We start from the raw sequence: 25,908 nt of genomic DNA on the forward strand, positions 1-25,908 counted from the left end.
CAGTTCCGATATCATGAACATGTTTATGTCCGAAGACGTTCAACAACCGCTTTAATACCGATGGGATGGAAGACGTTGAGGCGGTCTCAATAGAGGGTATTAAAACGAACAAAGAAATTTTCATTTACTTTTTTTTTTTTTGGGACTGCCATTGAAACATCAACGGCTATGTTCAGGGACACGACCTACGCATGACTCACAATTAGATCGACTGTGTGTATTGATTTTAAGCAGGCCAATGACATAAATGCGAATTAATGAATGGCACATGAAATGGAAATCGTAAAATGTGTATTAATAAACGTAGAATTATTATCCTGAGAGAAAAAGATATCGAAAATTGTGACGGCAATTTTGAAATGAAAAAGAATACGAAATCCGCAGCATCGCAACGGCGGAAGGAAACTATCATCTTGCAGTATGAAGACATTAAGCGCACCAATTATCACCGTCGAGCAGCTTTAAGAGGTCTGAGGGAAAAAATGAATACAATATCTGGATAATAGTGTGAAAATAACTTTCAACTATCCCCGTTAATCCGACATTGGCGGTGAATGCGCTGGATAGGGGTGGCGGTGAGAGGTGAGGAAGGTTGGTTACTTCGCGATCCATATAAAGCGCGCCTGCGCCCCCGCAACAATTCGCCCCACAAAGCTGATAGACGTTGCTGAGGAATTGTCGTGGAAAATCCGGAGTTCGAGAGCGAGTAAAAGCGGGAAAGTAAAAATAAGAACAGTGGCCGTACAATGTGCGTGGCCCGTTACGTCACGTGAACCAATGCGCTCACTCGCGCACGATACGTGTATAACGCAACTATCGAGGCATTCGAAGGAATTATATACCAGTCAAGGTTAGTACGGAGCAATTTCGTGGTGCACGTAGGCACCGAGACGTTGGCGTGTTACGTGTATATTATGCCCTACCTACGCTCCTTGTGCGAGACGCTGCAGGGGGAGTGGGCAAGGTGCCTTGTAATTATGGGACGATGCCTGCGTCTGTCTGGGATGGGAAACGAGGTGAAGAGAAAAATGAAAATAATCGGAGCCCCGGCGTGTGACCACCGTTCAGTTTCGCCTAATTCTTGAAACGCACTCGATACGCGCGTGCATAAAGAGAGGAAAATCGAAATCTCACGCCACCCGTCCGTTCTGCGTAATAATTATAATGGTTTCTTTTCAGAGATACTGGTGTAGCGTGTCTGCACATACTGACCCACTTAGATACTCAGTAACAATTGAATGACATTGCAACCCACCCCGCGACCGCCTCTTTTTTTCTTCATTTTTCTCGTCTTTTAATTCACGTTACACCTGCGAAAAACTCCACTTCGGCAAACTCTACAATCCTATAACACTCTGCGCGTGTCTTCGGGCACCGATGCGATTTTTGCAGATGTGGCTGGCCGTTTTCGCACTGTACTGGGGACTGCACGTGACATGTTCCTACAACGTCCTCTGCAACTTTAACACCATGTGCCTCTGCTGGGTTCAGGACGACGCCGATTATACCCAGATGGACGTAAGCTGCATGGGCGTACCCTTCGCGCGATTTCCCGGTGAGCTAGGACGTGGTCTTACTTTCGGCAAAAATATCGGGAATCACGTAACCTTTCAACGATTTTGTCATGAAAATAGGTAACAAGTCAACCGAGACTTATCGGAATGTTTCAGAGATACCGATTCGGTACATAGCGCAGTTGGACATCGTGGGTTCCGGCATGCAAGTGTTGGAAAACGAGGCCTTGGTCAGTTCCTACGTGGAGGCACTCGGTCTAATGAGCAACCGACTGATGCTCATAGGGGAGAAATCGCTGTCGTGAGTAGAAAATTTGTTTGTTTTTCTGTTCTCCGTCAAATCACTGCAATCACGTGCACCGTGAGTTTTCCATTAATTCGACCACTTCAGACCCTGCAAGCAAGGCCACCGCAGGCGTACACCGTGTATAACGCAGGGCGCGGTTCGATGGTAATATGGTAATAATAGCGAGCGCCACAGGCAGCTCAGGTATGGCGTTACCGTCTGTCCTGGACTTGCTGCTGGACGTTTGTAGCGGCCAAATTCAATGAAAAATCACTGTATACAATTCAGGAAGCTGTACGAATAGTTTTTTCAAAATAATTTTTCTACTCACAGCGGAGTGGCGGACCACCTGAGATCGTTGGACCTGAGTTACAATTACTTCACGAAGGTGCCGCTCAAGGCATTTCAAAATTTGAAAAAATTAACCTGGCTAAACATGCACAGGTGAATTGAGACGACTTCGCTTTAAATGATACACCGCGCACACTTGGGACACTGATTTTAAATAATGTACATACCTATATCTGTCACCCGGACCGACTGGATCGGCTGCAGAAGTGAGCCCGATGATAGCAAGGAAGTATATTCATTAGCTATCGTCGTTGAAAATGAGCCCCTTAACAATTTACAGTTGCACACAGCCCCACAGCAATTCCTAATGACGAAGCTCGGCAGTACTGTCTTGAGAGCTCACCAAAAGAATGTGATTCTTAATTTCAGCATGGTTGTAAAATAATGATACACGCCTAAAAATGTTCTCGAAACATGTAGCACATATTCTTCTGAATCTCGGCAATATCTAGCATATCTACCAAGTATAACAGCACACCATAGAATATTTATTTCAAGTTTCCTTGCGCCTTATGTAATACTTAGCATTTAGACTGTACATGTGTAAACGCCGTGACTAAAGTCGGTTCGGTTCAGAGCATGCATTCTTCACTGTAATGTCTTCGGAGAATTAGATAATATAGTTGCCCCTACGTGAGAGTTAAGCAGATCAAGTTTTAGTATATGATACTGATTTTGAGCTTAAGAATAAAATTTTTCGGTGTTGCTGATCTAGCGAGGGACGAGCTGGCGTCATGAAATTTTTTAATATAAATATAGGTACCGCGAAGATGGATATTATAATGGTTTCGAAATATTTCAGTAATTACTTGACGAGTTTGGACGGTAACTGGAGCCACCTACCGAATACGCTAACTAACGTATTTTTCGGCGACAACTCGATCGCCGAGCTACCGGACTGCTTCAAGCGTTTCAAGTTTTTGGTGTGGTTAAACCTGGACAACAACAATATCGAGCACATCAAAGAGTCCGCGCTGCCACCGCGCATACAAACTCTAAGCATGAACAACAATCTGATCAAAGAATTTCCAGCGAGCATTGGAAGTCTGAAGGATCTGACATGGCTGTACCTGAGGGGAAACGACATCAAAACGTTGGTGCTGCCGCATTTCGAAAGCCCGAAATTAGAACTAATCGATGTAAGCGACAACTCGATAAGCACTATCGATTATAGGAGTAACAACGCGACACTGCAGGTCCGGGACTTAAACATGGCCAGCAACAAACTATCCTCGCTCCCCACCAGAATGTTCGAGAAGATAAACGTGCGGCGGTTGTACCTATCGTCGAACGACATAAGTGGGATCAACGCCGACGCGTTCGAGGGCCTCGAGGACACCCTGGAATACCTAAATTTGGAAAATAACAACCTGATCGTGGTCCCCGAGGCGATACGCTCGATGAATCGAATTACGTACCTCTACCTGGCAAACAACAAGATATCAAATGTTTCGGACGAGAGTTTTTTCGGATTCCGCAATAACCTCCGGGCCTTGTCGATAGCCACAAACAACCTTAAGTACGTGCCCGTCGGGGCTTTGAGCGATTGCAACAAACTGCTGCACTTGAACCTGGGCTACAACAACATTTTATCAATACAGCCGGGAGACTTTGAGTGGGCTACTAACCTGGAAATACTACTGCTGCGTAACAACATGCTAACCAAATTGAAAGCGGAAACGTTCCGGGGGGCTAACAGGCTGAAGGAGCTCAGCCTCTCGTTCAACCACATAACGGAGTTGGACGATGACGCGTTTCTAGGACTCGGGGAGAGTCTCGAGATCCTGGAGCTGAGCTTTGCGTTCGCGATGGACGTTTTTCCGCGGCACGCTCTCAAGCCGTTAAAAAACCTACTCTGGATGGTGTTGGATAACAACAATTTCCAGGTACTCGACACGACGGCCTTCTACTCGTTCCAGAAACTGCGTTACGTCAACCTGGAGTCGAACAGGCTTCAGTACTTACCAGAGCAGATAATCCACTCGTCGATCCACCTCGAGCTTCGCGACGTGAAACTCGGCTATAATTTCCTCGAGACAATACCGTCAAACACGTTCCACAACCTGACGGAACTAAGATCACTCGATTTGTCGGGCAACCGTATCCATTTTCTAACGCCCTCATCGATAAGCTCGTGCCGGAAATTGGTCACAGTATCACTTGCGCAGAACAAGATAGCCCACCTAAGCCCCGCGACATTCAGTCAGCTCTCGAGTCTCCAGTTCTTGCATCTCGAGTTCAACTACTTGGGCAAGCTGAACTTGGACTCCATTCATGACAGCGGCAGTGACGACTTTACCCTAAACGTTTCGTTCAACGCCATCGGCTCAATAATTCCCGGAGACTTGCCCACCCTACGACACCTGGACCTGAGCTTCAACAATATCACGTCTCTGCCCGGGCCGGCGTTCAACGGCACACCGAATCTGAGGACCTTGGATTTACGCGGCAACTTTGTCACCGCGGTTGAGTCCGGGGCGTTCACCTTGAAGCATTTGGAATACCTGAACCTGCGAAATAACAAAATTCAAGTGCTGAGCAAGCAGGCGTTCTATGGTCTCGAAACACTGCAGCAACTCGACCTCAGCGGTAACAGTATAAACCAGCTGATGATGGAGCAGTTCAGAAATTTGAAAAAACTCCGCGTACTCAACCTTGCGAGAAATAAGATCCGTTCTTTGCCCAGGGATGTTTTCGAAGGCACGCAAATCGAAATACTCGACCTGAGTAACAACGCATTCTATGTCGTTCCCTCAACTTCGTTCGCCGAGGTCGGCTACACCCTGCGCGACCTCAACTTGGGAAACAATTTCATCGACCATCTCGACTCGGCCTCGTTTCCAACCTCCCTTCTCAACTCCCTGAATTTGGCCCACAACCGGCTGACCATACTACCCGACAATTCTTTCGTCGCACTTGGTAAACTCCTCACCTTGAATATTTCGTACAATAGTTTGCAGGCCAATTTCAAAGAGCTTTTCCACTACCTACCGGACCTGAGACAGCTGTGCCTAGCGAAATGCGGTCTTGGAATCGTGCCCATCCTACCCCTGGCCAATTTAAGTGTACTTGATCTGTCGCTCAATAGCATCATCTCCATTTCTAACAACGATTTCCAGTACCTGGAGGAGCTAAGGAGTTTAAAGCTCGTAAAGAATCTTGTGAAATTCATGCCGGGTGTTAAGCTCGACTATCTCAGGGAACTGGACGTCTCGGGGAACATTATAGAGGTAGTAGTCAGTATTCTATGTAGGCCGAGTACAACGGCAACGCGAGATGTTTTTTGCTATTTATCCGCAGGAACTGACGAAGGAGATGTTCTCAAGATACCCAAGGCTGGAGAAGTTAAACATCAAGAACTTGAATAGCGTTCGAAATATAGAAAGGGACGCGCTGAGTCACTTGCGATACTTGAAATACCTTCAGGTGCAGACGTGGCCGCAGGCGGAAGGATTTCACTTACGGTTTCTGCTCAGCGGTCTGCCGTTGAAGGTAGTCGAGATAGAGATAAAGGAAAACGTGCTAAAGCACCAGATAGAGAACGTGTTTTCGAAACAGCTTAAGGAACTTACAATAACCGGGAGCGACCTGCAGACCGTTACCTCGGAGGCATTCTCAACCATTGAAGGTGGCGAGCTTATACTTAGGATAAAGAATACCCGAGTACAGAGGTTCCAATCCGATATCTTTTTGTCCCTGACTAAACGACTCTCACAGTTGACTCTGGATCTGCGGGACAACCACATAAACGAGCTCAGCCCGTCAATAATATACGGAAATCTGTCCTGGGAAGCGGTGGGAACAAACATGGTGGCAGGTGATTAAATTTTTCGTCCCTCCGTAACGAGCTAGTGCGGGATTTGTAACCATTTTTCTCCTTCTTTTTTCCCCTTCATGTAGACCGCCTCGAGAAGACGAAAAAAAAAGTAACTTTTATTACAGGTGGTTTGCAGGTATCCGGCAACCCACTTGAATGCGACTGTGAAATTGCATGGCTGAGTCTCTGGCTCCGCAGATGGTTGAGGGAATCCCGACAAATTCATACAGCGTCACAATCCGACGCTAGGCAATTACGGACGATGGCTGGACGAGCCGTATGCACGGAGACGAAACCCTCCTATTCTTCGGACAAAGTCCTGCTAACACTTGGAACGCCCCACACTGCCTGTCAGGCCTCTGCTCTGAGCTCTGGCCACTACCAACATGGAAGTACTTTGAATCGATTTCTCGGATTGTCTATCATACCGTTACTAGCTTACGTTAATATCTTGCATTAAGCCAAACGTTGTGATATTTGTATGTGTATATTATTGTTTAAACGTTCGCCAACGTTTGCGTCACTGCGCACGGGGAAATGGAATTTTTTTCCTCTTTCCCTCTTCAGTCGGTTTATTGATCGACTAAAATTATTAAACCGCAGTGATAGCTGTTTCAGGAACGTTGGAACCAAGGATACAGCAAATGATAATTGTTACTCAGCTTATTTTTAGTTCTTTCAACTTGAAACCACACATATTTCTATAATGTACGGACATACCGGAAGGATTCTTAGAAGATTAAAACGATGCGCACACGTACGACGCATCGCCGGCAGATAGGCAACCGAAATTACATCTTACATCGGGTAAAGCAACCGAGATTCAACTTCAGTTGCCTATCTACCGTCGAGCCTCGTTCGCGTCATTAACCTTTTACGAATCCTCCTGGTACATTTTAAGGCCATACCGAGAGTTGAAACGATTGTATCCGAAGTTACCATATGCGATTGTCCCAGGAAATTTGTCGAAGAAAATCTCCGCTTGTTTCATCAACTATTAATTTAATTTTTCCAAGCATACGTATAACTTTCGCAGCTAATCAAAAGAATTAATATTACCATGCATTGCTCTGTCGTAAGTATGACACGGGTGTATCTGAATGTTTGCAAGGATGAGCCGGTAACCAGTATCTTCGCACACATATCATCATAATGAGAATGACCGATTTTTCGAAAAAAAAAATTGATGTAAAACCAATTAGCGATCCCAACCAACTTGCGTGAAATTATATCAACAGAAAGTTGAAAAATAAAATTCCATCTATTTGGTACATGAATAATTCAATCTCTCGTATTACATGAACTCGGCGCATTGTCAAATTGCATCCTCGCAATGCAACGGGAATTACCGCCTGCAGTTTCCTGCAGAGTTGCTGTACCTCGATTTGCTTTTCAAGGGGGAGTATTTTGTTCTTTCACTTCCCGGTTTTTGCTTCGAGCCGTACGTCGATGAAGCAGGCACCTACCGACAGCTGCCTTCCCAATACAGGAGGCGTGTTACCGCACGAGGCCAATCGACTGGCTCGAGTGATAAATAACGACTGTTAAAAGACGGAGATCCTTCTCTGTGATTCGTTCGCATCGACGAACGTCACATTCACGAAGCACGGTAGATTTACTGTAAAATTTACGCGATACGATGAGCAGGAATGGACACTGAACAGTCGGATCTCGATTGGCTATGCTCGAGTTATTCCACAATTTTATTTTTTTCCATTAATTTTATCAGGATATAATGTTTTTGTCACATTGAAAACCAGGAGGTTTTCGTTAATGACACATGAAATCTTTCACGGTTAACCGTCACCGTGCAGACAATATAATATGAAACGTACCCCCCGTACGCGAATAAACGTACACAAAACGTAACCGGCGCTCACATAATTCTTGGTAGAATGATTCCGGGCCAAAATCATTGCAATGTAATCTTACAACCCAGTTAGACGTAGAAACGGTGCAAATGCACCTCAATAGACATTCGGTACATGGTTCGAAGCGTACGCAGCAACCTCAGAGATAATTAGAAGCATTCTCGACCACATCCCTCGGTAAGTGTCTATCTAACGATTGAGTGATGTTATGCCCACCACCAGTTGCTCTGTTACCAGCTAGCTAATATGAATTACTATAGGGTACTGATCAACACAGCGATATATGTACATATTGTACATATCTATTTAACAGGCTTCGCCCTAATGGTATCTTAATGACGTTACAGATTTAGTGAGATCGGTGAATTGAGGATCGTACATGATACTGGGGTATATTTATTTTCTAATTCACTTCAACTTTGTCGTCTACATAACGATCTGCTCATTTACCGGCGTTCTCAGTTATTTTGTTGTTGTCCTCTCCAGCGACGGAGATAAGGGGTGAACCTGGAAACAAGGTAAGCCAAACGGCCTGGTTGGAAAGGGGAAATAGGGCTCGTGCAAGTGTTTATCGTAACACGATCCAATAATGCGCCTTCGATCTGGCCCGAGGCTAGCGCGGGTTCGCAGTACAGTACCCACGGTAGCAAAACATTTCTACAATTATGTATAGGTACTAACTGAAAGCACTAACAGAGAGATATAACCAGTTCGTTTCTCTACCCGCCTGTTATCACAGTTTCTCCCAGAATGGCAATAGAGCCACGGAGAAGGAACACGCCGAACACGACTCCGCATCGAAACCTCTTGCAAATTAACCATTATCGTGGCAATCAAATAACCAGTCTCTACATGAAATAACAAATTTTTATGCAATCTCGGTAAAGATCTTAAAACTGTTCCGGCCCTACCGTCAGGGTTACGGTTCGGATCGAGTCATATCCTTCAAGGACATCGTGCAAGTAAGCCAACCGCATGTATAGGCTACCCCCCGGCAAACCACAAAGTAATAGCTGTCGTTCGGAGGAGATCGAGCCCCCCCGTATACGTGTATATTAGGATAGGTCTGTGGGCATACAATAATAGCATGTATATAAGTGTAGGTGCACACATGTAGATTTACACACATGTAGATTTACACACACACGCGTATACATAGGTATATGTATAAAAATATACGTAGGCCTAGGTATCCGCACGTAGGTATGGGAATAAACTACGTATACACCCGGTCGCCGAGCGCAGGGAGCGAAGGCGGGTGGTTCGGTAAGCCGATTAGAGCATCACAGCACTCTCTCCCGGCTGTTCGTCGAAGCAACGGGATGCTGGGGGAGGGGAAGCGGATGGACCAGAGACACATTAAAATCGCATCAAACATGCATAGCCTACAGGAGAGTCCGCAGCTTCCGCGGCGTCTGAGCCGACGCCGCCGGTCTAGCTCCGTACGCCGCGCCGGTATGGGTATATACGTTAAAGGGCTTACGGTTTCTCTGACGTATGGCTAATCGCTGCTGCATTACCAATCCAACTTGTACCTTTTCCTTGGAGGTTGGCTCCGATGCGTAGGCTGCTCGGCGAAATCAGTGCATGGAGATAAAATTGGACGGAGGCACAGAGAATGGCCAGAAAGGAACACGCGCATATGCGGTATAAAAGTTGATTGTTCTCTATGTATATTATTATAGCATATTATTGCTATATAATTGAGCCGTGCGACGTGGATGCGGCGTCGATCTTCGCGAGGAAAAAGGCTTTTTAACATATGCCACGAAGTATGAAATTTTTAAAGGCTGCAGGAGGGATTATTACGCCGATGTTAACAAAGCACACGGTCCGAATAGACTTCGCTTATTGTTAGTAATTACGTCTCTCTATACGCTAATTATAGGCGGGTTCGCGGTGGGTGGATATTTTAAAAATACTGTTTTGGAGAACCGTTATTTATTCCCTACAATGAGATAAACGTATTGCACGAAAAGTATTTTTTAGTGATTTTCGACAAGGGGTTGGCTGTGGCGATAAATTGGTGTGTAATTTACTCTTCGAGCGATGTATACGTGGGCTTACATATACGTACACACCCAAACACCGCCTGCGAATTTATTGATACGATAATTTCGTCAATTTCTACAACTTGTATAATACGGGGCAGAGGCTGTATACGCTTTGATAAGGAAGATAAGCTGTCTGACATAGCAAGTAAAACTGTGAGAAATATTGCCTACAGTGAAGACAGCTGAATGGGAAAATTTAAGTCTTGAAATTGACACGTATATAGGTTTTCATCCATATATAAGGTTAAGTTACAGAACCACAGCGTTCAGTGGTATGAGAAAGTGATTTTGGCAAAGGCTGTGAATATGAACAATGCTGAACCTAGCTGATACTTGCACGTTTTCGATTATTCACGAATTTCGAAGGTCAGAGTATAATTGGTGTACAAAGACGATGATACGTGGCGCTGAGAGTACCCGCGGTGACAATAGTTTCTTTCCGTTATCGAAACAATTAAGCCGACATACTCGAACAAGTAGCTGTATTGACTGGAGTTGCCCTTCATTTTCACCGCACGCTTTTCAGCGATTCCAGCCCTTGTCCCGGTTTTATTGCAAGGCTTTTTTTTGTACTGGATTCGAAACAAGTCTACCGTCTATGCGTGCCTCTACCGCGATAATTTGCATTTGCAGGAACGACGAGTTATTGCTTATGCAGAGAGCTGTACCGTACACACCGTCCATCATGCAGGTAAGCCCATAAGCGGCTCAAACTCGCGCTTTTGGCCTGATTATAGGGCAGCAGGAATCAACAGCGTTAACAAAAAACACGACTGCATGTTACCGAAATTAGGAATCACAGGCAGCGCAGGAGATTTTGAAAAACGTTGATAGCCAATCGGGCGACTGTACCTCTTTCGCCCCAAGCAGTGACAAGATTGACAAAAGTAATAGTGGGGATACGAGTTGCCCTTTCCTTAGCGTCATTCCAAAACCTGAGAACAAAGTCACGGTCTCGGCCCTTGTCCAATTACGGAGCAATTGTTTGGTCTCGCACACATACACCCGCACGGTCTTCTCGTCTCGTGTCTCCCGCGAGACCCGGATTAACGGAGAGCAAGCGAGTTCCGCAAAAAGACCAGGCCCAGACTTGACTGTGGATTCAGCTGCATAATTCATATGGACTAATAACTGGCGAGCTTCTTATCCGCTTGTTTCTCATTCTGACTTACGCTGGTCGATTCTAAACATCCATGCAAGCTGCCGATGAGTGATCGAATGTGTAACTGTCGATGTTGTCTATCGCAGGTGAAACCGAACTATTGCGAATCCAAAATTACGGTGGGACTGAAGAAGGATTGTTGTCAATTATCTCGAATCTGGTCAACAATCGGCCAACCATCGTATGGCAGAGTATAAAGCTCTTCGGAATGCACGACGCTCATCGTTGCTCATCATGCTAACCGTGAATCGTCGAGTGACCATCCATCCACGCGTGGCGACGTTCGTTGGACAATTATTATACTGTGCTTGAAAGCTCATGCACGTGAATAAAAAAAATTCAAAAAAAAAAAACGGATCTCACCGTTGTGCCAATTTATATAGAATCAGATAGAGAGGCCGGCGGCACGAAACGAATCTTTAGGTGCGGTCGCCCCAGGAGGGAAAATTGGCATTTACAAATACATATAATGAAATATGCAAAAATTTCGTACCGCATTCCACCGCGATCCATCTGCCATCAGACTCGCAATACACAGCTGCCGCTACGCGCTACGCGGTGCAACAGCTGGTACCTACAAGTATTTATTATATTCATATATAGGTATAAATATCGTGGGCTAAAGTTGTGCACACAATATGCATTCACGCCATCTCTTCATCACTCTCTAAATCTCTCGCCGCATCCCTTTGCACGCTGTAATGGTGCAGTATACATACGTTACCATACAGGAGGCCACCCGATATCGCATGCCAAGACAATTGGGGTGTGGACTCGACGCTCAGTCCACCTCGGACACCCGCATTCGCGGGCCTCGATTCACGCGCCCCGGCAACGAAAGTCGCCGATGATAAATTTCGGTCTTGCTGTCCGATTAGGCATATTTTCACTAACCTTATAGCCGAAGAGATATTCCCTGCGGTACTACGTTTCATCACCCTTCTTATTCTTCGACACCCGACCGTGAAGGGATCTCGGACTATTCAGTAAATATCCACGGGTGAGTCTGAGATTGTTCTGTACAGGGTTATTTTTTCAACCGCCCCAGGCCGAGATCTCGGTACAAACGCGATATACGAAGAAGAGTTTAATGAAAGATTTTCAGGGTTCGAAGGGGGAAAAATTTTTCTGGATCACATTTATTGCAAGCGGAGTCATTAGCAACGGGTATAATGCCAGTCAAATACCTCCCTCCTCCCTCCCGCCTCCCTTCTTAATGGAATGGTGTATTTTTTGACCTCTAAATCTGTAAGTGTATCAAATTCTACATAAATACAAGCGTTGACAATGTTGGCATACACACGGACTAAGCTTGATCGGTTATGAGATATGGGCCGGGTGAAGTGGTATAACCTCACGTAGAGTAGATGTAAGAGAAAAAAGTAAATAATCAAAGTGGAGCGATTGAGTGAAATCAATTATGAAAACTATCTACATTTTCAAGAAATCACTCATGTAGGTACCTACAAACTTGACGTTGGGTTGCGATATAAACTTCTACATAGTTTTTTAATGACTAGCTAATGCTTTTGCATGTCGTCGCTTGTTTCACTCATGTCCTAATATAATAATAAATAGTTCAGTAAATATAATTTATTGTTAAATACGACCGGGTTTTAAATCTTTTTCAAATCTTCAGGCACCTAACATATGTAGGTATACAGGGTAATAATACTATTTTATATCTCACTTTCCAATAGTGTTATAAGCATGTTTTGTCCAATTTTTAGAACCATTCTTTGTCTCGGGAAGCCTAATAGAAAAAAATGTATGCATTTTTGAAAACGTAAATTCGTTTTTGACATTGCCAGAAAATTAAATTATTTGGATTATAGCGACAGTTTAAATGTAGAAATTTTTCATCAATTACTATTCTTCTATGCACTGTACATTATTCTAAGATTAAAAGTTGCCATAAAACAGCTGACTTAAATAATAAGAAAACGTTACGTGTTTTTAAAGAATTCAAAATCCACCCTTAGGGCACCTTCAGAAATTGCATTAAACGATCATAATAATAAATGAATATACACTTTGTCAGCTTTCGACTATTGCATATTATGTATTTCGCCAAATGTTAACAATAAATTGTTCTTACGCCTGAAAATGACACAAATCATCCGAAAAACGCACATTTTTGAGGTTCGCAACCCCGTAAATGTGAAAAAATTTCAATAAAATGTCCTGGAATCGCTCTCATTATAGATTTGCGTCTTCTATAATTCACTCATATTGAATGAGCAGCTTCAGATTCAACAACTCGATTTCCGAGCATCGCGCATCGTGATAAGAATTCTTAACGTTGCGACAGATTTATCCGTCCGCAGACTCTGTACCGACTCTTGAAATTTTTCTACTATGCATTGGCAAGTCTTGTTTCTGCGCGCAATACGTGTATAAGCATGTGTTCGGTTTATTTTTCCCAAAATGGTCAAACGCCACAACAACACGACGATTGGTACTTAATAAAGCCCGAGCTGTACTTGCATCGGTTCGCTATGAGACTGAAATTTCTTTAATAATTCGTCAGACCCGCAGCGAGGCTACGTCGTGAACCGTCGTTTGGAAATTGTCAAACCTTTAACCTTCGCCCCGTGTCTCACGGTGGCCCTGTCTGGGTCTAGAAGTTCAGCGCGTCGCAAAGCTGTTCCTGTAGGTCGGTAGGTACGAGCGCAACGAGGATCTCGGTTGGACGCAGCGACAGGCCCGAACCGGGGAGTACGAGGGGACTCGGCCAATCGTAGCCCGGAGTCAGGAGCTTCGGGGCGGGGCTTCAAGGTATAGGAGAAGCCACGCGCACGGTACTAGCGTCAAACGGCGTCTAGCCATCGCCGGCACGTCACGCGTCCGAGGCAGGTCGACGTGGCGCAGAACCGTACGAGCCTGTTGCAGAGTGCAGAGTTTATGGGCTGAGAAGCCCGTATAACTGATTGGAGGAGTGCAGAGTATTTACGGGGGTATTTTCGAAGCGGCAGGGCGAGCAACGAAAACTGTGACGATCCGAAGACAGTGCGAGTGACAGACGCTGTTTTTCCACCAAAGTAACCAGAAATAGTAGGAGACAATTTGCATTCTTCGATACCAAGGAACACAGTCCTAGTTCGCATCGGCGAACCTAATCTCGGAGCCTTATACCGTGTATCTAAGGCTATCGACGATTACAATATCAATTCGGGAAGTGGCTGCACCGATTTCTGTAGAGTGCAGAAATCGACTGAGAGCGAGAACCGGCAATGACGAGAGAGCGCGTCAGATGAAACCTGCGGCAGGTAGCGAGGCTCACGAATTGAGCGTAACGCCGAACGAACGACTGATATCAGACCGATAATATATTACAGAAGAAGCACGGAATCCGCAAGGAACCCGACCTAGCTGCGATACGAGCGAGGATTCAGGATGCTGCACGGGACTTTGCCGCGGGCCTTCGTGTCGCCGGGGCTCAAGTACCTTGCGGGTGGCTACGGGTACGACGATGAAGGTTCCGGATACGCAGCCGCCTACGCCGCCACCTCGCCCTTCGAGGCTGAGCACTACCCGGTTGTACCGGAGCAACACCACCACGTGTTCCCCACGTGGCACACGGTCCAACGGCCAGCGTCGCCAAGCCCCCTCGACTTGTCGCTGAAGCCGAATGCGAGCACAGCGGGGATGAGCATGATGGACCAGGAGCCCGGGATAAGTAATCGGCGTCAAGAGCAGACGGCGGTGGCCGAAGGATTTGAGCCGGAGACGCGCAACCAGGTGCGGAACTATTCGCCGCCGGGAGTGCCGACGACACCGCAACACCACCTTCACGGTATCAGCGCGCCTATGACACCGCCGAGCACGCCGTCGCCGCCGCAGTGCCCGAGAAAACGGCCAAGGGAGGATCCGGGGTCGGGTGGCTACTCAGCGGCGGCCCCGCACGGCGAGAGGTGCAACAAGGGCGAAAAGGGGGGGCCGCAGAGGTCGAAGAAAAAGCACGCGAGACGATTAAAGTTCGACGAGGACACGAGTAGCCCGGTATCCGGGACCGTTATCCTCGGTCCCGACGAGGCGGTCGTTACCGGGGATATCGATCCCGCCTTCAACGTCGTCGAGGTTACCGTGGAGGCGCGGGCCGAGTTGGCAAAGATCGAGAACCGGCTTGGACCCTACCAGTGCAGACTTTGCCGGCAGCTACACGAGGACGCTTTTCAGCTCGCGCAGCACCGTTGCTCCCGTATCGCCCATGTCGAGTACCGATGTCCGGAGTGCGACAAGCGCTTCTCTTGCCCAGCCAACCTCGCCTCCCACCGACGCTGGCACAAGCCACGGGCTACCGCCCTGCAGCCCGACGGCCCCTGCGGCCAGCCTACGAACCTCGGGGCCGAGTTCGCCTGCTCGCACTGCGACGCCAAGTTCGGCCGGCAGGCCGCCCTCCGCAAGCACCTAGCCGCACAGCATCCCGAGTTGGTGGCACCTGCAGCCACGGTCAGCGGGACAAACGGCGCGCACCTTGCCGTTTCGGCACTGACCTGCGAAGCACCCTGACACCAATTTCCTGCGAGACCATTGCCCAGGAGGCCAGGGCCCTACTGGAGATTCGGTCTTGATCTTATGTGAGACTGGACAATGACGTGGCGGACAGTTTTTCAGAAGGGCCGACGGGACGGGCGGGGGGGGGGGGGGGGGGTGACCGGAAGCGGCGTTTCCGAGACATTCAGGGCTTTCGTGACAAGTCGTGAGTACTAAATCAAAATTTCCGGACCTCGGCTCGCATGCAGGGGCTTCGAGGCTATAATATTCGCCAACTACCAACGTTCTCATGATCATTACATCATTATTCTTATTATTACTGCTGTTGTTCTTGTGAGAGAGTTGTTTTAGCTCTTGATACTTTGCTCTCGTCAGCCGAGAGACAAAAAAAATCACTAAAACACCTCAGCATGTCACCGGCAATTCGGACAAAGTGTAGTATGTATCGTTTTCAGCCACACATTAATTTGAAAATTGTCACATCATCATTAGGTATAGATACAGCGTAGGTCTGTCGCTGCAATTCCTTAAAATTTTTCAATTATATATAACTACATTAGGGTGATTCAAAATAAGGAAATTAAATTTTTTTTTTTTCGGAAACAGGGTTAAAAGTTTCGTTTAGGTAGAAAAGTAAGCCTGTGCATAATTGAGCTCTTAATATTAATATTAAGATGTCTTTTCTATTCTCCGTAAGAATAACACGGGAAAAATGGTTTTTGCTCCTTCTGATTTTTATTTCACGGATACATTTTTGTAGAGAATTGAACGCTCTACCAAAAAGATCTGCTGTCATTTTTTAATAAATCTGCTCTTTCAAAAGTTATTTTAAATAATTTTAAATCAATTTTCTACAAAAATATGTCTGTGAATTTTCTGCACAACACGTCGTTAGCTAGTTATAAAAATCAAAAGGAGCAAAAATCATCTTTCCCGTGTTATTCTTATGGAAAATAGAAAAGTGCAATGCGGAACATCTTGATATTAATATTAACAACTCAAATTTTAACAGGCTTATATTTATGCCTAATCGAGACTTTTAAGTCTGTTACCGCGGGAAAAAAAAATTGAATCACCCTAGTATACATATAATATACATATGTTACCGTTGCTCACAATATTGTCGGCCCCTTTACAAAATTCGCCAACTATTGCACTCTTCCTAATAGCGAATGTCGAGAAAGTTACCACGCATTGATTGAGCAGTAGCCAAACGGTGCGTCATTTATAACCGTAAATGGTCAAATTTAGCACATCGTACACGTATTCGGCAGACAAGTTTATCATTCGCTCTGTCAGTTATTCGTTATTCGCACGTGACAAATCGAATACCTAAATTGCATGAGTACATCGATCGTTTATTTTCCACGATTCAGTTGGGACAATTCAAATTTTCCGATTACTCTCCATGTTAATATCGTATGTTTAATTATGTAATACTAGTCAACCGATCTGGTAACATTCTGGTGAATAAGTAACTTTTCGAAAACGGTCACACGATTGACCGCCAGCACCAGAGTCACATATATTTATTGTACAACGATGAGATCGACATTGTCACCTAATTATTGTTTATAAAATTTTACATTTTAAGAAGAATTGCGGAACATAAAAGAAAAGCAAATCTAGAGCTAGTGAACGTGAAACATTGTAAATCGTTGTACAGTGAGTAGTTATAACGAGGAAAATTGATAGATTATAAAATATTATATACCTACGCGGTAATAGTACCTGTACATTGTAAATGTGTAGATAGCGTCGCGGTGGGTTACTCAAAAGTATGATATTGAAAAAAATACTTATTCAAAATAACCAAGAATCGATGACAATTGTATAGTATTATTGTTGATGGAAGGTGATGTTGCGTGGATTCATTAGAAATCAGAGCCCAAAATTTTCTACAATCTTCTTGAACACACGTCATGTTCTTATAGTCATATGTAAAAACGTGTGTGTAGTTGTATGCTTTTACCTGCGGTAGTCAATCATCGCGGGTGAGAACCTATTGAACGCAGGTCGGTAGAAGATGATTGATTCGCGGTCGTACAGCTAACGATATCAAAGATAATTAAGGGAACCGCGCATAATAAAAGTTCAGTAACATATAAAGTCCGATTTTAGAATCACCCGATCTAATTGTAAAATCCGCAATGTATGTACTTTCAGCGTCGAAATGCGCATCTAGTCGGTAATGTCTAGTCAAAGTAAAAGTCTAGTCTGTCATAGGTGTAACGTTATCTAGGGTCTATAAGTTATCTAAATCAATATTATTTGTCTAGTCATATCACATTGGCGTAATTCTAATCAAGGAATGACAGCTGCAGGACGATACGTATTCACATAGGTATTATTACACGGTGGAGAAGCCAGGAAGTGATCGATCGTCCAATGTAAAACCTAACAATGGATACTCTGGCGATCCAAGGACTGTGTCATCACTCGGAACTATACCTAAAATCGTAAATCGAAACTACCATAAGTAAGTGTAAGGGAATCGTCAGTGTTATTTCGTGCGTCAGGATACATGGGTATTTGATGGTCAGACACTGTTTGAAAATAATTCTGACGATAATTAGTACTGCATATGTTTTCTATTTGCAAATTGAATGTGGCATGCTGTATAAAGTTTTGAAATATGCGTGACTGCTCACTGTGTCTGTATGTTTCTTCTCACTACCCGCCGTGAAATTCGACAAAATGCCGCTACGAGCAATGTTTAGAAACTAGGAAACAGATAAATTTATAAAAACTTTCCGGCTTTTCCTGGTTTTCTGCTGAATTAAAAAGGTATTTTGTGTCCTCAACTAGGACTACTGCAGACCTTTGAAAATTCATAGAATACAATTAGATATATATATGGTCGGATATGTCTTGCCGACAATGAGCTATTCACTAGCGCCTCGGTCGTCCCAGTCTTTGCAATTTGAGCACTGTCTATAATCTCAACGAACGACTAACTGGAATAATTATTCATTGCCAGTAGTAAATCAGACAAGTATAATTTCTAGTCAAGCTGTCCGAGTCATCATAAGTGTTTAGCTTTAGCTATACGATACAATTAATCCTGTGTCGTCGATTAATATATATCTTATCCATCGAGATGAATCAATTATGGGTGTGTCTAATCAGCGACAATATTTCCAGACAGAACGGTAGCATTTGGTGAAAAAAAAGTAACCGTAATAAAAACGATTGAACTTGATCGGCTTCACAATCAAATCAGCTAAAATACGGATAAATGTAAGCAACAAGATATGTAACCTATCGAGAATCGAGTCAGTTTCGACAACTGATGATTTACCGAAAATAATAGTCTCATTATACATAAAATACTTTGGGATTAATGCAATCGCGATTAGCTTATGATATTACGCAATAGTTATTTTACATTGCCCAGTCATGGCTATTTCTTCATTAATGCACGTCCCATTTCCGAATGGCATTAACATTCTTGGACTGCCTCTGCCAGTCGTACCAATTTTATCACTGGAAAGTCGCGATTCAAAATTTTTCAAATGTCATAAAGGGCAACAAGCTGATGTAAGACTAGATCCGGCTATAAGATAAAATTGTTTTACAAACAGACCGGATATACTATTCGTGTGTATAACATATATCGAAACGAACGAATATCCCAAGCTAATGGAAACATTGTATACGTACTTATTCGGATGATTAGAATAGCCTGTCTAACATACGTCTACAAAGGTGAAGTTTGACCAATCAGGGCCGCTCGTGTTATTTTCCCGTTAAGTAAATGGTAGCAGACAACACTGATGGCCTTAAACGGGTCAGCATCCACCTTTGTAGGTGCACAAATAGAAAACCTGCGGCTATTGCGATTTAATCATTAATAGTTAAGTAATTTAAAAAAAGTAATTCAACCAATATATAAATGAAAGGAAACATACCTACCCCCCTATTTGTACATAGATTTGGTTTCGTAAATAAATATACTCTGAAAGTCGAAATTCTAATTGAGTCCATCTTGCTTCCGCACAATTCTTCCTGAATTCCATTTCCCGAGTCACTTTCAACTGTGCTGGATCGTTCATCTCGAGATGATTTTCTTCGTCCGCCGCATCGACAATCCTCCGACTGATCACCGTACGAAGGAGGTTTTCAAATTCTACAAAGCTGAACTGACGGGTAGACCGAAGAAATTGGTGTTACATGGAAAACTATTAGGTCTTGTTAAAAACCTCATCTCAAAAGCGATGCACGACAAAGCAGTTCGGAAGCTCCAGGAAGCAGGTATCGGTTGAACGTCCAGCTCGACTGACTTGATAAAGTAGGTATTAAAAGAAACCCCTGCCTATATTCTCGCAATGCATTGTCGAGAGATCAGGCTCGTCTTCCCATTGTACGCTCCGCCACGGGGGCACCCTGCCTGTCCAGCAACCTTTATGCCACCGAATCAGAAAATCTCGTAAAGGTAAGTCGCGGCAGCCCGCCGAATCGGAGTAGGGTCTGTGTCGAGTCCAGTGAATAAGGATGAACAAGATAGGGGGAAATAAATAGAGTCCTATCGACCAAGGTTTCCCGGCAGAATTTCGAGTCATCGTTATGACCGTTGTTCTGGGATTTACAATTGTCACGTCGAGTTTACATGCTTTCTCTAAACTTTTTCCAATATTATCCCCGAATCAACCGCATGCAGTTGGAATTTCTTGCTCTCTCGTGTCTGTCGTCTCGAGGTCTCAACAAAGAAGCCGAGAATCTACTCAGCCCTACCGGAGCTTTATATTTCGCTCCCAGCGGACTAGGACGGCGCTTTACTGCATCGATGGCGGAACCCGCCACTAGAAGAAGCAATTTTCCAATTTTCCTCGACTTTGTCATCTTCGCTTCGCTATTGCCCCAGTGAAATAGAATTTCAGCCTCAAGTGGCAGAAGCTCCAGCGGAGAATCACCCCTATCCCCCCTCCGGCCGTAGATTCTGAAAACTTGCTGGCATCCCTCGACCGTGTTATACATATAACCTACGTACCTATATTATGATTGAGATAAAAGGTAACTTCTCGCCCGATAATAACTTTGCCACGGATATTGCCCGCGAATACTTATTTCTTCAGGTTCCATCTTTTTTTTCATGCCTGGAACGGATCGCGATCATTTGTTAACTTTTTCCTTCGAAGTATACCGAATTGATTGGTACACACTGCATGAACAAGACCGTCTCTGTCAGTAAAGCAAAGGAAACCGAACTGAACCGAACGCGCTGAAAAGCACAGCGTCAAAGCAGGGGGAGGGGGGGGGGGATTGAGAGACGGACAAACAGGAGTTGAAGCTTTTATCACTCAGCAAACAATAATAGGAGGTTTGGACAGACGCAGCGATGGCCCGACCAGGAGTAGAGTGTATAAGCTACCGTAAGGCGAGCGATTGCACAATATCACTTTGATCCTTATAGACAGCGGTAAATATCTCAAGTATAATAACTGTGAAAGCTTCAGGAAAGGCGCTATCTATAGCGCTTATAATGCCGTACGACCGAAGGAAACACATAAGAGTGAGGTAGAGCTTCTCAGCCGATTTTTCTTTTTTTTCGTTCGTTTTATTCTGCCTTCCTTGCTATTATACCCCTTCCGAGAGATTTTGATCGCATCCTTGGCGACTCCTCGTCACAACGTGGCCTACGATAATCAAAATGCCTCGCTCGGGAGAATGTGCCAAATTACGAGGGAAGCATTCCCGAGAATATTGGGAGAATGCCACAGTTTTGCGAAAGGACGGAGGGTACGCAACGAGAATCACCGTTATCGCGAAGAAAACCAAATGAGGAACAAATGGCATGTTTCTACTGCGGTAAGTGGAATGAGACGATTGATCGGGTTCTTCGGAATGTGTAAATTGTAAGAAGAATATGTTGGCGGAAAACTGGGTAAGGAGTGACAAAAGAATCGATTTTTCATCGTGGACTTGGAAAAGATGAAGAGCGACAGCGGTGAAGTGGAAAAGTAGGTGGGAAGAGAAACGCAAAAAGAGAGGGAAAAAATAGATTTTTATGGATAATTACGGCTTTGAACACAGCGCGCGCGTGGCAGGGAGGAGGGTGAAACCTCAGTGGAATTCTAAGGATATGTATGTATAACAAGATATATCTATATAAGTATACCGCGTGCGTTATATGGGCCGTCGGAGATTTGGTATAGCACGACGTCTTTTCAAAGAGCATGATTATTTTCGCGAAGATGGCTGGCGGGAGTATCGGAGACGAAAGGAATTAAAGAAAATGTATTTCAATCCCGCGCATTCACGAGAAAGAGATCAGCGGGTTTCGCATGACCCGCGCAGTCGGTATGAGAGAGTCCGAAACGAAGAAAGAAAGAAACGAGAAAAAGTGGGTATACTATACCAGATACCTATGTCAGGAGTACGGATAGATCTGCCGCGAGGGGAGCGTGTGTGCTTCTATGTACCACATCGCAAATCCCATGCAGGGTTCTTGAAATACAGACGTAGGCGTGTGTGCCCAACTGTGGCGGGCACGGAGCGTCTTCGTAATTCCCCCTTGCTCTTTGATACCTTGAATCACGATAACCTACGCCAGTCTTCTCTCGCGGTCTTCGTGCACCGTCAATATGATCCCATCGCAAAGAAAGAAATAAATGTCACCGTAATCTCGGATTTGGACTCGGTACAACCACGACAAGACCCGCCTATTGCAAATTTTTCCCATCCTGCAGGAAAATTTTTGTGAAAATCTGTGGATAATAATTGTTGCAAAAAGACAATAATCGAATGTAATCATCGAAACTTGCGGCAGAAAATGAATGTACGATGCTCACTGCCCGTATCAGAGGGAAAAAGATGGACGTTTTGCTGCAGGTATGAGATTGTTTAAAATGGCGCAATGAGAGTGGGGGAAAGGGGCATTGAACGGATGAACATACTTTCCGTTATTTCCTGTGCGGATATATGATTTACCAGAAAGAATGTCCCCTCGCTCCGATTCCCTGTAGGTATATAACTTGCTCCGCAGGGAGGATGGTCGAATCGAGGATCGTTTTGTATTTCCGCCCGAATGACCATCGGGCAAACCACCCGTTGCGCTGGGTAGAAGGGACCCTCAAAGGAGACCGCGTCCTCGCCCACAGCCAAATCGACAACGAGGAGAGACGACTCGAGTTTCTCTAACGATGTGGTCAAGCCCGAGCGCGACACAGGCCCTCAAAAGTCTAAGGTGCGAATTGGTCGGGCCGTTCCTATAGCTAATGGTCCATTTGGAGCTCTTCTCTTTCGTTCGAACACTGTTTAATCTATAGGCCAATTACAATACAGCACGTTACAGATTAAAAAACAACAACTGCGTTCAAGTTAATCAAGTCTTCCTCGGAGTCGATGAGGGGTCAGATACAGAGCAGAGTGAAGGCGGAGAAATGTTATCGAGGTATTCGAACTCGCTCGAGGGCCTACGAATCCTGTAGGAGAAGGCATAATTCCTTCCAGGGAAATATCCGCGATTGTGATGCTTCGGCTGAAAATGAAACAAATTCTCACATCGAGAGGCGTAAAATTAGAATGGCTCTATTTGCTTTGCGCGTATAACCTTGCGACAAGGTTTCGTCCTGTTTCGATAGACCCTGGAGTCTCGACCCCTGTCCGCAATCAGGCCCCGTTCTACGGCCCTCCTCTCGCACATAATCAACTCCTCGGTGAGTCTTCGGACTGCTTTTTCGACCTGTGCATCGATGATATCCTCAACGAAATTGTCATCCGGTCCTACGGACATCGCCGAGAAGCTCCGATCATCTCCCGGAAGATGTGCTTCCGTTCTTTCATCGTAGTCGTACTTCCGGGACTCGGATTCGTGACGCGAAATGTTCATTGACACCCCCGCGTCGATCGAATCAACGCCTATCCAGGGTTTCGCATTTTCGGACGTTTTCCACGTCCCCAAAAGCCGAGAAGTCTCACCGTTGCGGTACAGGGAAAGTTCGAAATCCCGGTCTATCCTTCGTTTTATTTCGCCGAGCAATTTCGCCTCTGTCGCACGATTATCGACCGGGTATTCGTCGCCGAATAGAGGGTTCGAATCCGTCGCCGAGGCGTCAATTTTCCCCTCAAGCAGCACGGTCGCTACGTTACAGCGATTCCTATTTTTGCACAGGTTATCCTGCAGGATTTCTGCGACTACTGGCAGGACGCCACCGTCACTCAACAAAAGTCCGTTGTTTTCATCAGGCAGTGTTGTAGCTTCGTTGCCGTCATCAAGATTCCACTCAACCACGGAATTTCCCTTATTCAATCCGAAACAACTGCCACTGCCTGCTGTTATGCAATACGACATGGGCTTGTTCTTCCGATGCCACGACCTCGATGTTGACGATAAAACCCTCCGCCCGTCGACTTCAAGATCGTTCGAACTAGCCCTCAAGCCCACAGGGGTCAATTTTCGATCGCAACCCTCCGCCGTTCTAGCCGGAATGCGATTGTTCATATCATATTTCAACGAATGAATTGTCTTGCGAGACTGAAACGAAGGAAAAAAGTTCAATACCTCGAATTCGATAAACATTGTTGGTAATAAACCGTGTTCAACACCCTCCGCATAAAGATAACATCACTCGACGTGCAATGGCTGCAAATTTATAATCCGGAAGGGTTGTTCCGGAAGCTCAGAACAAAAAAAAAAAAAATCTATAGGAATTCTTACCACACTGATCTTGCGCTTTAAAGGACTACGAGCTTCGGTTCCGAATCGGTTTCTCTGAAGACTTGAACAATGTGATTCGGACGATCTTCTTCGAGCGTGATCCTCATTCTGAAACGCTAACGTCACAGTATGCCGGGCGACAAATGTGTCCGAAAACGATTTCGAAAGACCTGAGAATCTCACCCCTTGATCAAATTTAAACTGCATTTCAGTCTCCGTCCAGCTGCTTACACAAAAATTTCGACTCTTCTTGCTCAGGTCAAACGATTTCCAGCTCTCCAGGTCCTTTCTGATGTTTAAAAGACGATTTCGGCATACTCGCTCTGATACGATGGGATCTTGATGCCTGAATTGTAAATGCTTGTGCCAAAATCGTTTGTTCTGTTCGATAGAGCGATTTTTAACTGGCAAGAAGTCTAGCTCGTCATAGGTGTGCGCCATTGGATTCGCCGACATTGCGTCAAATTTGTTCTTAAGCGCAAAATAACAAGCTTCAGGTTTAGACTCGGTCGTAGTTCCGCTTGCGAAATCCTCACCTTCAATACACTTGTGAGCTGTGTCTAATTTTGAATTCGCGTTGGGCATCGCCGACGATGTCGACTTCTTTCGACGGTCCACAATCAGAAGGTTCTTCGCACAATGACGACAAACGTTAGATAACCTCTGAAGAGAATCGTTACTGGAAAACGAGTCGATTGGACTAGACCTGTTACGTTCGCTGACTTTTGGCTTTGAATAGTCCATCCTCAGCGAGTCATACTTGTGAAATAATCGGAACGGAATTGAATACGTTGTGTCAGTAGTGGCGTGATCGATGTTCTAGACGAGATTATTATCGCGCACCTTCTCACCTTACGAATTTCTACAGATACAGCTGATATTGTCATCGCACGGAAGAAGAACTGACAAAATCAGAAGAGATATACGGAGTACCAGGGTCAAATCATTCGCTGATGATTTGTTTCGGGTCCAAATGTTGATTTCATCCCACTGGAAATAACTTTTTCTGACAACTTTCGCAGCAAAGTTTACAAAGGATTACCGTGAACTGGAATGATTTATCAATATCATGCAAAATTTTGCGGTTACAACGTTTCCTCGCGTTATGAAAAAATTGGAATTGATTCGGATGTTTAGGTTAAGTTGGTGGAAACGATTGAAAGTCGCAAGCGAACTGTCAGGAGAAAACCATGTTTTGTCGAGTATGTTCCCTCCGGCAGTGCCTCGAACAATGAAGCCGGTCACTGATATTGGTATTCAGAGCAGAGCTGCTAATGGGCATTTAACAGGCTGCTATCAAGTCCGGGGTCCTGAAAGTCAGCGACGCGCGATGGAATTGCAGGGGTGGTTAGTTCCGGCATTTAATATACAACAGCGACGACACCCTTTACAGGACTAGTTGGGGTCGGACTCGAGCTTAACGGTGAAATTTTGTCTCTACGCACTGGAAATTCACGAGAAAAGTGAATAACACAGGTGCACAAAGATCCGCGGGATTCAATGCGTCGAATTATTCCAAACCATGTCGCAATGAATGACCTTCGCACTGAGTTGCTGATGCTTTCTGTTTATCAACATGTGTACTTGCACGCAAGTATCTATGCGTACCTAAAACCATAGTTGCAAGTACCGGTAGTACAACTTTGCTGACCAAACTATCCTGGATTAACACCACAGATAAGAGAGCCGTGACTCGT

The 25,908-nt window shown here is 45.0% G+C and overlaps 2 protein-coding genes across 2 annotated transcripts; both read left to right on the forward strand.

Moving 5' to 3' along the window:
• The first annotated feature begins 654 nt into the window (after positions 1-654).
• Positions 655-6,652, forward strand: LOC124408137 (chaoptin-like). The gene is made up of 7 exons (XM_046884862.1): positions 655-850; positions 1,393-1,555; positions 1,671-1,815; positions 2,134-2,244; positions 2,954-5,381; positions 5,452-5,968; positions 6,094-6,652. Exons 2-7 carry the CDS (start codon positions 1,393-1,395, stop codon positions 6,426-6,428), a joined length of 3,699 nt encoding a protein of 1,232 aa, XP_046740818.1. The 5' UTR covers positions 655-850; the 3' UTR covers positions 6,429-6,652.
• A 7,741-nt stretch (positions 6,653-14,393) lies between these two features.
• On the forward strand, positions 14,394-15,682 carry LOC124408025 (insulinoma-associated protein 1a-like). The gene has a single exon (XM_046884665.1). The coding sequence runs from the start codon at positions 14,452-14,454 to the stop codon at positions 15,565-15,567; it is 1,116 nt and encodes a 371-aa protein (XP_046740621.1). The 5' UTR covers positions 14,394-14,451; the 3' UTR covers positions 15,568-15,682.
• The last annotated feature ends 10,226 nt before the right edge of the window (positions 15,683-25,908 follow it).

The sequence above is a fragment of the Diprion similis genome, chromosome 7 (genome assembly GCF_021155765.1).
Source record: "Diprion similis isolate iyDipSimi1 chromosome 7, iyDipSimi1.1, whole genome shotgun sequence".
Lineage (NCBI taxonomy): Eukaryota > Metazoa > Arthropoda > Insecta > Hymenoptera > Diprionidae > Diprion > Diprion similis.